Raw genomic sequence first — 11,796 nt, 5'->3', positions numbered from 1 at the left:
TTGACCAATCACAATCCATTGTTCTCCTTGCGGTCGAAGAATATGGCCGCGTTCAGCAGACCAAGCCGCTCAGTAGCAGTCGAACGTGATTGGCTCTTACTTTTAGAACCAACCAATCAACGCAGAGTGTTGATAAGACGAACTCAACAGTTGTGTCTGCTGAACGCGGCCAATAATGAACTGTGATTGGCCACCAATTCTTCATGCTTAGGGCGACATCTATTGCGTGACGGCGCGCTCGCGCCGTCGCGGGTCGCGGGATCGCATCTCACGCGAGCCGCATGCCCCGCGACCGGATGCGACGATTCAAAAGCCAATCCACGCCGCCATGTTGTTGTGTCACGTGACCACACGGGGCAGGCAGGCAGGCAGGCGAGTGAGGCAAGGAGCAGAGCAGTGTGAGGTGAATGCGCCGGGTCAACTCCGGTGCTGGGAGAGTCGATCGCAAAAATTCAGGCGTCTAATTAATACGAGGCGAGCTGAGGCAGCCCCCGGAGCGATGGACGCGCGTAAGCTCACGGAGCTGCTGCGGGCGACGATCGACCCCGCGCAGCAGAAGGAGGCGGAGGGGCAGCTCACCCAGGTAGGCGCGCGACGGACTCGAGGGATTCGCGGAGTCGGATCGAGGGAAAAACGTGCTCGGCGCGATTTCGCTCGGCGAGAGGGTGGGAGGGGGCAGGGGGCAACGGAACGACCTTCCGAGAGCATCTCGGAAAACATGTGGGGCCCCGTGACCCGTCCCTTGGGCCCCGTACCCTCGCGCACGGGGCCCTCCCGCCCTTCGCCCATGTGCGCGAAATCGCGGGACGCGTCCTTGCCGAGGATAATGCCGGCGTGCTTACCACCGTTCCCGCCGCCGCAGGGGGGAGGGGGGGCTCTCCTCTTCTCGCGGACGCCGATTCTCGTCTATGCGTGAAGCGGCCCGCGCGCGACGATCTCGGCCCCGACGAGGAAGGCCCGCGAGGGGGAACGGGAACCCTTTGTCCGACTCTCGGACGTGCGCCCGCTCGCTCCGGTCGTACGACACGCGGACTCCGCTTCTCGCGCAGCTCGCACTCGCTAACCTCTCCTCGCGAGGCGCGAGAGATTTACTCTCGTGGCGCGCCTTTGACCCCCCGATCACGTTTGGAACATGGTTCTCAAGATCGTTCCGTATATTTTTTATACGTTGCGTGCCAACACGTCGTACCATCCAGCGAAATTGTTCCAACATGGCCTGTAATTTTGTCATTTACATATCGCTATCATATTACTTTTACATATATATTTTTGATATATATATATGTATAACATACGCTATCTATTCATTCTCTATATATTCCGTAAGTTTATCTTGAGCTCAGAATAAAAGTTATTGCGGTAATATCGGAGCAATAATGATAATGCAACAATAATTATCATAAGCAGTAAGGCAATACGATGTGTACTTAAATTTTTCAGATTCACAAAATTATTGGTTTTGCACCAACTCTCCTGCAGGTAGTAATGTCAAACGAAGTCGATATGCCCGTCAGACAAGCCGGTAAATATTTATTTGTTGTGTAACAGCACCGAAGACAAAGGATAAATCACGATGCACGATTTATTTCGTTGTTTTTGTAGGTGTAATTTATCTAAAAAATTTAATTACTTCAAATTGGGCCGATAAGGACACTGACACTGGACCCATAGAATTTAGTATTCATGAGCAAGATCGTGCAATGATACGCGATGCCATAGTAGACGCCGTGGTACATGCCCCAGACTTAATTAGGCAAGTTGCAATCCCACTCATATTGTTAATAAAAAATATATATTATAAAAATATATATATTAATATAAAATGTATATATTAAAATTACCATAGCGTATCTGTATTATATGTTTAGAATACAACTAGCGGTATGCATCAGTAATATAGTTAAATACGACTTTCCTGGACGGTGGACACAAATAGTGGACAAAATTACGATATATCTTCAAAATTCAGATGCTTCGTGTTGGCCTGGCGTTCTCCTCGCGCTGCATCAGCTTGTTAAAAATTTCGAGTACGTTTGTTCATTAGTACACCTTTGGTAGTCTGTTATGTAGGAAATGATTTTATAATGCTTCGACGCCTTTGTTCTGATGACTAGGTACAAGAAAGCAGAAGAGAGGGGACCATTAAATGAAGCAATGAACTTGTTATTCCCTATGATCTATTCATTGATAGTACGGTTATTGCCAGATTCATCTGAGCAATCTGTTCTACTTCAGAAACAGATATTGAAAATTTTCTTTGCACTTACACAGGTATATAAGAATTATAGATAAAACACAAAGCTTCCTCTATGAGGAAGCAAAAATAATATATCAGTTGGAAAATATCTTGAAACTTTATGATTATCCTTACAGTACACACTTCCCCTTGACCTTATTTCGCAAAATGTATTTTCACAATGGATGGACGTGGTAAGACAAATAGCCGATAGACCGGTACCGCCAGAGACTAATAATCCAGATCTTGATGATGACGAACGCGCGGAACTGCCTTGGTGGAAATGTAAAAAATGGGCGTTGCATATTTTGCACAGAATGTTTGAGAGGTAATTAAAGTCATTAGTGACGGTCGAAACTGACGTTGAAAATTAACGAAAGTGTAGAGATATTTATATTCTGATTTGGCATTGTTAATTACAGATATGGTAGTCCGGGAAATGTGACCAAAGAGTATAAAGAATTCGCTGAATGGTACTTGCAAACCTTCAGTGCCGGTATTCTCGAAGTGCTTCTAAGGATCTTGGATCAATATCGTAGAAAAATTTATATCTCTCCTAGAGTGATACAGCAATCAATCAATTACATCAATCAGGGGTAAGGATCTATCTATATGTTAATAAATCCAAGTTTTATCAGGTTCCACAAGGTTTAATAAACGTGACAATTTTTTTGAAATTCTAGTGTGAGCCATGCGTACTCTTGGAAATTTTTGAAGCCTCATATGTTTGAAATTATACGCGATGTTTTATTCCCCATTCTCTCGTATTCCGCCGCTGATGAGGAACTGTGGAATACCGACCCATACGAATACATCAGAGTGAAATTTGGTAAATTCAAGTTGATATTGAAGCCCATTGGCCTAAATGTGAAGAACTTTACTTACCAATGTGTTTTCAGATATTTTCGAAGACTTTGTATCGCCGGTAACGGCAGCACAAACTTTGTTGCACTCGGCGTGTAGAAAACGAAAAGATATGCTACAAAAAACGATGCAATTTTGCCTGGAGGTTTTAACTAGTCGAGATGCAGATCCAAGACAAAAAGATGGTGCATTACATATGGTGCGTTTATGAATAAAAAACGTGTCTACTACCTGAATTTTTTTATGTGGCTACTTTAATAATTTTTTATTATTTTTGCACATGTGTTTCATTTATCGTTAATGTAATACATAAAATTATATTTTATTTAGATTGGAAGTTTGGCCGATGTTTTGTTGAAGAAGAAGATTTACAAGGAACAAATGGATAAAATGTTACTGCAATACGTATTTCCGGAATTCAGTAGTCCCCATGGACATATGCGAGCGAGAGTAAATAAAATTATTACTAGAATTATCATTATTATGTAATACATTACATAATAATATGATAATGATAAAATATTTATCAATTCTTCATGCAGTGACAATGACTATGCTTTCAGGCTTGCTGGGTGATGCATTACTTTTCGGAAATTAAATTTAAATCGGAACAAATTTTAGTTGACGCCGTCAGGTTAATTACAAATGCTCTTCTGACGGATCAAGATTTGCCTGTTAAAGTCGAAGCTGCCATAGCGCTGCAGATGGTGCTTTCGGCACAACCGAAGGCTCAGAAGTACATCGAACCGTTAATTAAACAGATAACACTAGAATTGCTGAATATTATAAGGCAAACTGAAAACGATGATCTGACAAGTGTTATGCAGAAGATCGTCTGTACATACACTGAGCAACTAATTCCAATCGCTGTAGAAGTTTGTCAGCATTTGGTAAGACATTTGCATGTAATATTTCGAGAAGGATTATGTGAATAAAGTAGAATGTTATTGTGCTGTATGATAACATATGTTATGTATTCTTTATCCAGGCTGCTACATTTAGCCAAGTGCTTGAAACAGATGAAGGTAGCGACGAGAAGGCAATAACAGCGATGGGCCTCTTGAACACAATAGAAACATTGTTAACAGTAATGGAGGCACAGCCACAAATTATGCTGCAACTTGAACCGATTGTCCTCCAAGTAGTTGCTCACATCTTTGGACACAGCGTAATGGGTATGTTCTTTTACGTTCAAATTTCTATTCTGAATGTAAAAAGAATACTGTTCTATTTTTTCAGTATTTAACTTTCAATTATGAATTTACATCAAGTAATCTTGGATTACTTATCTTTTTGATTTTTAATATATATTAATAACATTTACTTATACACTTATATAATATTTTCTTTTGTAATACATGGTATACACTTCTCTAATATATTTATTATTATATTAAGAGCATACTAAGAAAAATGGAATTTTTTTTCTTAATCAGAATTTTATGAAGAAGCGTTATCGCTAGTTTACGACTTAACGGGTAAAGGCATATCTGAAGACATGTGGAAAGTTCTAGAACTCATGTATCAACTCTTCCAAAAAGACGGCTTTGACTATTTCACTGACATGATGCCCGCATTACATAATTATATCACCGTCGATACTCAGGCGTTTTTATCGAATGAAAATTACATTGTTGCGATGTTCAATATGTGTAAAGCTGTAAGTATTTTAAGGGAAGATTCTGTCTATACAATCCCCAGTATTATTATTTTCTAAACAAGCTACTATTTTTTATGTTATAGGTCTTAACTGGTGAGGGTGGTGAAGATCCAGAGTGTCATGCTGCCAAGTTACTAGAAGTCATAATTTTGCAATGTAAAGGACATATAGATCAGGTAATGTTACGTAATAGAAAATGCAATTGCACATGCAAATGAATCTAATTATGATCTATGAAATAGTACGACGTAATACGAATAAAAAACGATTCAATTTTAGTGTATACCATCACTTGTGCAATTAGTCCTCGAACGCCTAATGCGCGAAGTTAAAACTTCAGAGTTGCGAACGATGTGTCTTCAAGTGGTCATTGCCGCTTTATATTATAATCCTGCCCTTTGCCTTCAAACAATGGACAGTTTGCAAGGAAACTTCGATCAGTCGACAGAGCCACTCGCTTCTCGTTTTATCAAACAATGGATCAATGATACTGATTGCTTTTTGGGGTATGTATTTTTATCATATAAAACATTCTAGTGCGAAATTATTAATATAAAATACAAAAGTTTAGAATATTAATTTTTGTATTTGTAACAACGAATTGCGTGATTTCTCTCCACAGCTTGCACGATCGTAAATTGTGTGTTCTTGGACTGTGTACATTAATCAGTATGGGTCCTGCAAGACCACCTGCCGTTAATGAATGCGCAACGCAGATTATTCCATCCTTAATCTTGCTATTTGAAGGTTTGAAGAGAGCGTATGCTGCTAAAGTCACGGACGGAGACGATGACGAGAACGATGAGGAGGAAAGTGATATTGACGAAGGTGAGTGCTTCGTATATAAATGATGATTAATATGATGAGCTAATTAAATATGGTGATTTTCAGAGGTTTTATCATCTGACGAGGACGATATTGACGATGCCAATCAAGAATATCTTGAGAAATTACAAGATAAGATAACTCGAACGTCCGCTCAACATGGCTTTAACGTTAATGCAAATATTCAAGATGGTCACGGTGATCATAGATCAGATGACGATGATGACGATTCAGAATACGACGGTAACGAAGAGACTGCTCTCGAAAGCTATACCACACCCTTGGATTCAGATGATTCCAATCAAGATGAATATGTTGTCTTCAAGGAAGTCATACAAAGTAAATATCTACGAGATGAATTTCAAGATACACATTAAAATCTACAATTCATGTATTTCTTATCTTCAACTAGATATTGAAAGAACCGACGTGACTTGGTACAGGGCCTTAACAAGTCTTCTAAGCCCTGAGCAAGAAAAAGCTCTGCAAGAAATTATTCTTTTGGCAGATCAGCGTAAAGCAGCTTTAGAAAGTAAAAGGATCGAGCAGAGCGGAGGTAAATTCATACTGCTTTTAACAATCGAGAACTTCTCGATTGATATGAGTTAATCTATATATTTTTTTTATTTTAATTCTATTATTTTATCTATGTGAATCTATAATCCTTCTAAATTTTCTAGGATATGTCTTTCACTCACAGACTGTGCCCACTTCGTTTAACTTCGGTGGAACACCTTTAAGTCGATAAAGACTTGTAATCATTTCAATTTTAGATTAAGTAAGTAAACAAATTATACAGAATCTGGATCAGACATTTGTAGCACATGATCATCACTATATGACCATTTTGAAAATGTGACGCATTTCCTATTTACTATTTTTCTGTAAACTAATTGTACATTACTAAGGCAATTCAACAGTCTTGCTTTAATATGATAACATTAAAATTTTATCTTTATAAAATTAGTCTTGTTCGGTTTTATTTTACTACTGTTTTAAGAGACAGCAAATTTACTTCTTAATCATGTGAAAATGTATATTTCTTTCTACACATTTATTATGTATAACAATTGAATTTTTGATTCAAGTGACATAATCCGTGTCTAGCAAGCTATAACAAGTTTTCTTGACAATTTGAAATTTATTTTGAATAAGTACTACTATTGAAAAATTTTACTTTTAGAACATCTTTGGTTAAGAAAATTCTAGCATAGCTTGCTAGATATATATATATATTCTCATAAATGTAGATTTAGTTATTTGGCAGTTATTTGGCTCAACCTGTTTTAGCAAAAAGGAAATCGCTTAGTCTATAAATATATGTTACAAAAATTATGTTAAATTGTTGGTATAAATATATCAAAAGAAAACTTTCGAGTGTGTGTATAAACTATATTATTTGATGTTATTAACAATTAGTTCGATAAAACATCACGCTCTCCAGATCTATTTGCGAATTGCTATCTTGCTGAAAAAAGAAAAATATAACTTGTCAAGGCTACTAGGCGTAATTTGCAAAACTGTGTTTACCTAGTAGAAAATATTTAGATAAGAGTAATTTAGATTTTTAAATAAACACTGTTTTCTTTTTTCAAGTCTTTGTTTAAATGTATATTGTATTATATATGGTCAAACATTTCTTTCTGCAGTTACCGATCACTTTACATAAATCCCAGCACAGCTTTATTTTGAAAAAGATAAGTTCTGCCATGTTTTACGCTGTCCAAACTGTACCCTGAAAGATGGAGCCGCATCCAATGGTTTAACAAAGCACTTTGAATAGTTTCTGTAAGTGTAACAAAGTGTTTACCATCTTAGGTCTTGTAAACTAATATCCATATTGTATTATAAAAGATATTAACGAAAACACGACAAATCTAAGAAGAGCTCTTTCTTTCACGAGGTATTGTAATTACGTAAGACGAACTCGGAGCAGAAATTAACTATAAATATCAGAGCCCAAAATGATAAAGGCGTACAAAGAAGAGGTGTTCTGTGCTGTGGTTAGTGAAATGATTACTGCACAAGAGAGTGCTTTTTATATCAGAATGCAAAAGGACACATTTGTCAATTACGTGGTTGCTTCAGAATATAAATTGTGATTTTGTATTTAAGTTCAAGAGTTTGTACTAAAAGTGTTATTTGGTAGTGAAACTAGATTATCAACATTTTGTTGATAAGGATATATGCTTTTTTATTATATATACTCGACCAAACTTTTATTATGTTTATCGAATGCAAGGCTTATCTGTTTTTCATATAAAGCTGCAAGAAATTGCTGTGTAATAATTTTAATCCAAATTCAGTTTTCCTATTAAAAGTTCTGTGTACAGGGTGCATGCAAAAATACAGCGGATAGCATAGAAGAGAAATGATATAAGATAAATTAACTTCGTTTAAAGTTAATTAAAGTCTAACGATATAAAACTATATCAATAATATAAGTCAAGGATATATATAAATGTATGTGTATTATTGCTCAATACTTTTAAAATATCTGTTATATATAATGCGCACGTCTCTTTCGAGTTTTAGAAAGCCAGGGATACTTTGCATGTAACAGAATAATTCAAATTGTTTCAAATATTAGGAAAAATTACATAGTTATGATCAATATGTTACACAATCTAATTGATAAAATGGTATATAAATAATAGAAGAAAGATTTTTGGTATGTATATGTGATGTTAAGCGATCATTTTTCCAACGTTATTAGTCATACTTGAATAAATTGCACATTTCTTATAATTTTCTTTTGCAGTGCCCTGCTTTTAGATTGGCTCGTTTAAAACTATAATTATTAATTTCTTGCAGTGTTTATCAGATATATATGTATAGAATAAAAACGATTTTTAGTATCGTATCTATTTCATAAACAATACGACGCAATCAAATAAAAGATAACATCGCTCTTCGCGCTGCGATCCGAACTCGCGACCCATCATTTGGTACGGTTAAAAAATCTTTGCATGAAACGAGGAAAAGTTTATTGATTGCGTCAGTTTTCAAACAAAAATATTTAAAAAAAAAGTGCCTTGAGACGTTGACGCGCAGATGGGACCTAAATTAAAGAATACAGCAGAATAAGCTGTAGGTCGGAGTGAGGCCAGGACACTTCTCTAGTTTATAAGTTCTATAAGTACTGTACTAAAGAATAATAAATTAATTGATAGAGAGAAGAGACGAAAAAGCTGTTCCTTTGCTCTTTAGGATACGAGCCGTAACTTCTTTGTAATGAATATTTACCACACACATATTCTCTCCGTAGTTTTTATATAATGAATAAAAATAAATTATAAATAATCGTAGCGGCGACGAATCTTATAATAAATTCACATATACGCATAAGTCTTGATATTGTATAAACTGATAAGAGGTAAGATAACTATACTGGTGCTTTAATATACGGATGAAGTTTATAGAAACTTCATTATTAAACTGAAAATGTAGTTTCTATTGTATCTGTCATTTATTTATTTATCCAAGACCTTTATTTCTGGAGTTTACAATATGTTTTGTGAATTAGCATTTAGCTCTCTCTTACATCTGTCTAAATATATTTAGTAAACAACAAAATTATACGCAATCGTACAGTAATTTGGAATTCACAATCGTACATTATTTTAAAAATAAATTAAAGTTTAGAAAGGATAGTAAAGTTAAATTTTGTTACATGATTGGTAATATTAAGATAAGTAAAAAATTATCTTTTCGTAAATAGTTTTATAGATATAATTGATCTCATGATTATTTTTTCTTACTTTCACCAACGATTGTACACATTTTACTATTATGAATTCCAAAATGCATACAGATTGGAGAGATATATATACGATGTTACCTAAATATTCCGATTTATACATCAATACAAGAGCAAATAGCAGAAAGAAGTATCGGTGGCACATTTCAACACACTTTGTTATATAAGTATTTCTGTGATTCTTGCATGTATCAATTTTTCTAAACTACATTGAGATATGCTCAATTATTTTATATAGACTCTGTACAAGCGTGACGTTCAAAATACACTTTCCAACATTTCTAGTAATTATGGAGTATAATAAATTAAATTTTGTAGCATAACAAATCTCACGATTGTATTGTAATCTCATAATTGTTAGCGACTGCTATAAGGTACTTGTACTTGTACATAAAGCAAGCCGATTTCCTCGCTTAGTGTGAAATAAATTCGAACTTGTTTCATAAAAAGACATCCATAGTTATTTTTACGCATTCTAGAAAGAGACCTGTTCTGTCGGGTGTAAAAATATGCTGTTTGCGAAAATCCAAACGAAACATTTTGCAGTTTTGTAACAGCCTTATATTCCATTCTCAGTCAATACATAAGTTACTTGTACATACATTTAAATGAGAGGAGCAGATTTTGATAGATGCTACGGTGAAAAATTATTACGAAAATGGGTTATGCCTCCTAGAAAATAAATATTTCATAAATTAAGGTATCTATAAAAACACCAAACAGGTTTAAAAATTCAGGATCCAGAAACAACCCAATTTCGGGTCCAGAATCGTTACGTGTAACACAATCAAATATATCACATCGTAACATCTATTATCTGCCAAATGTCAAACTATAATTCTACGATCCCTTCAACACTGCACTTCAAATTCACTAAAATAATGCCACGGCCAATAAACATTTTTGGTAATCATCGAAAACAGTTAACGATGAATTCAATTCACCCTGGATCGACTAACAAAAGAAAAAAGTATTTTTTCAATTAAATGTATATAGGCCTGGCAAGACATAAAGAAAGTAAATATGTTAATGTTATCACGCAAGTGATAACGAGGACACCGTGCGGTCCTACGTTCATTCCATAGTTTAGGATCTCTTCACCTACAGTGAGTCCTTGGAGAAGCGTGTACAGTATTGACGGCGAGGCACTGTATCACTTGAGACACCGTTCAAAATAATAGGATCCTACGTAACCACCCCGCATCGCTTTCGCTACATTTTGTTCGAAAGCCCTTCTGTTGTTTTGTAGAACTTCAGCCGCGTCCTTATTTAACGGGTCCTCAGGATTTGGTTCCTGTCAAAACATTTATTCCTCTCAACTCCAATAAAAGAATTGGATCATACTTATAGATATTAGAAATATTATTACATTGAAAATGCAAGTTCTATATATGAATTTTGCTATTAATAAGAATCTCATACAACGTTAGGTGCGTACACACACATATATGCGTATTTATAAGTTTTAGAATTTCTCTCATACGATATAAATTGTAGCGATATAGTTTTCATGCGAAAAACATCGCAAATTAGAAAAGAGTATCAGAAATGACAGAATTAAACCTACCAGAAAGAGATACTGGAGGCCGTAGACGATGGAATTGATCGTGAGTACAGGCTTCCAGTCTTCTCTCAAAATATTGAGGCACACATTGCCATCCAAATCGATATTAGGATGATAAACCTGAGTCTCGCACTTCACCTTAGGTGGCTCATGCGGGTAATTGGGCCCGACTTTGAAACTAAATACGAACCTACCACCTTTGTAAAATCCCTGAAACAATTAATAAACCATCAAATCTTTGAAGCACCACGAAAACCACTGTCAATGTTGATAGGAGCTGTTTGTCGACTGTCGACGCTGAAAGCGCTCCAGATTTCCGACAAGACAACAAAAGTGACAGTGACCCGATCAACCGTAATAGCCGTAAGGGGCTGCAGACGTGTATTTACTCACTTCATCTGGACAGATAATTAATTTAAAGCTTAGCAAATCGTCGGGATCCGGGAATTCGGTGCCGCACGTTTTCGGGAGATTGAGCTCGTTTATGTCTGGAAGCAAAAAGGGTAAACGCCAGGTGAGAGGAAGCAAACGGGAGGCGGAGGTGGGACGACGCGCTCCGGACGGGGCGCTCCGAACCTTTTGTGATCCTCAGCTGTGCCGCGGACGCCTTCTTCTGGGTGCCAGCCTTGGGTGACTCGCCATCTTTTTTCGCTTGTTTCAACGAGAATAATTTGATCATAATTAGATCGCGCGCTCAACGCCGACGCGGGTCTGACATACAAGTATCTCGGGCTCGGGCCGCGGCTGCGGACGGCATACGCACAAAAAAAATCGCCCCCGAAAACCCGCACGATTTTTTGACACCACGGGATCAATCGCGCACACACGGTTGGTCCCGCAAAGTCGCACGCAACACGCACAGGCGGCGCAGCCAGCGGCTAGCGTCA

General features: G+C 36.9%; 2 protein-coding genes across 2 annotated transcripts; one reads left to right on the top strand and one right to left on the bottom strand.

The window, feature by feature from the left end:
• The first annotated feature begins 340 nt into the window (after window positions 1-340).
• On the top strand, window positions 341-9,796 carry Msk (importin-7 msk). Its single transcript, XM_071792139.1, has 19 exons — window positions 341-583; window positions 1,441-1,522; window positions 1,603-1,753; window positions 1,869-2,027; window positions 2,115-2,271; window positions 2,374-2,564; window positions 2,659-2,832; window positions 2,920-3,065; window positions 3,136-3,299; window positions 3,431-3,550; window positions 3,664-3,990; window positions 4,089-4,275; window positions 4,537-4,760; window positions 4,844-4,936; window positions 5,040-5,266; window positions 5,383-5,588; window positions 5,652-5,924; window positions 5,998-6,141; window positions 6,266-9,796. Exons 1-19 carry the CDS (start codon window positions 500-502, stop codon window positions 6,331-6,333), a joined length of 3,177 nt encoding a protein of 1,058 aa, XP_071648240.1. The 5' UTR covers window positions 341-499; the 3' UTR covers window positions 6,334-9,796.
• On the bottom strand, window positions 9,036-11,778 carry Ubce2m (NEDD8-conjugating enzyme UbcE2M). The gene is made up of 4 exons (XM_071792159.1): window positions 11,486-11,778; window positions 11,303-11,397; window positions 10,913-11,119; window positions 9,036-10,639 (listed from the first exon to the last, which is right to left on the bottom strand). The coding sequence occupies exons 1-4, from the start codon at window positions 11,586-11,588 to the stop codon at window positions 10,499-10,501; spliced, it is 546 nt and encodes a 181-aa protein (XP_071648260.1). The 5' UTR covers window positions 11,589-11,778; the 3' UTR covers window positions 9,036-10,498.
• Between the last annotated feature and the right edge of the window lie 18 nt (window positions 11,779-11,796).

The sequence above is a fragment of the Temnothorax longispinosus genome, chromosome 10 (assembly GCF_030848805.1).
Source record: "Temnothorax longispinosus isolate EJ_2023e chromosome 10, Tlon_JGU_v1, whole genome shotgun sequence".
In the NCBI taxonomy this organism is placed as follows: domain Eukaryota; kingdom Metazoa; phylum Arthropoda; class Insecta; order Hymenoptera; family Formicidae; genus Temnothorax; species Temnothorax longispinosus.
This window is presented reverse-complemented; position numbering and strand designations above follow the sequence as displayed.

Coding starts and splice junctions, on each gene's coding strand:
- Msk (XM_071792139.1), top strand. CDS start 500: ATGGACGCGCGTAAGCTCACGGAGCTGCTGCGGGCGACGATCGACCCC. Junction 4,937..5,039: donor GTAAAGGACATATAGATCAG/GTAATGTTACGT, acceptor ATTCAATTTTAG/TGTATACCATCACTTGTGCA. Junction 5,267..5,382: donor GATACTGATTGCTTTTTGGG/GTATGTATTTTT, acceptor TTCTCTCCACAG/CTTGCACGATCGTAAATTGT.
- Ubce2m (XM_071792159.1), bottom strand. CDS start 11,588: ATGATCAAATTATTCTCGTTGAAACAAGCGAAAAAAGATGGCGAGTCA. Junction 11,398..11,485: donor ACAGCTGAGGATCACAAAAG/GTTCGGAGCGCC, acceptor TTTTGCTTCCAG/ACATAAACGAGCTCAATCTC. Junction 11,120..11,302: donor TAATTATCTGTCCAGATGAA/GTGAGTAAATAC, acceptor TAATTGTTTCAG/GGATTTTACAAAGGTGGTAG.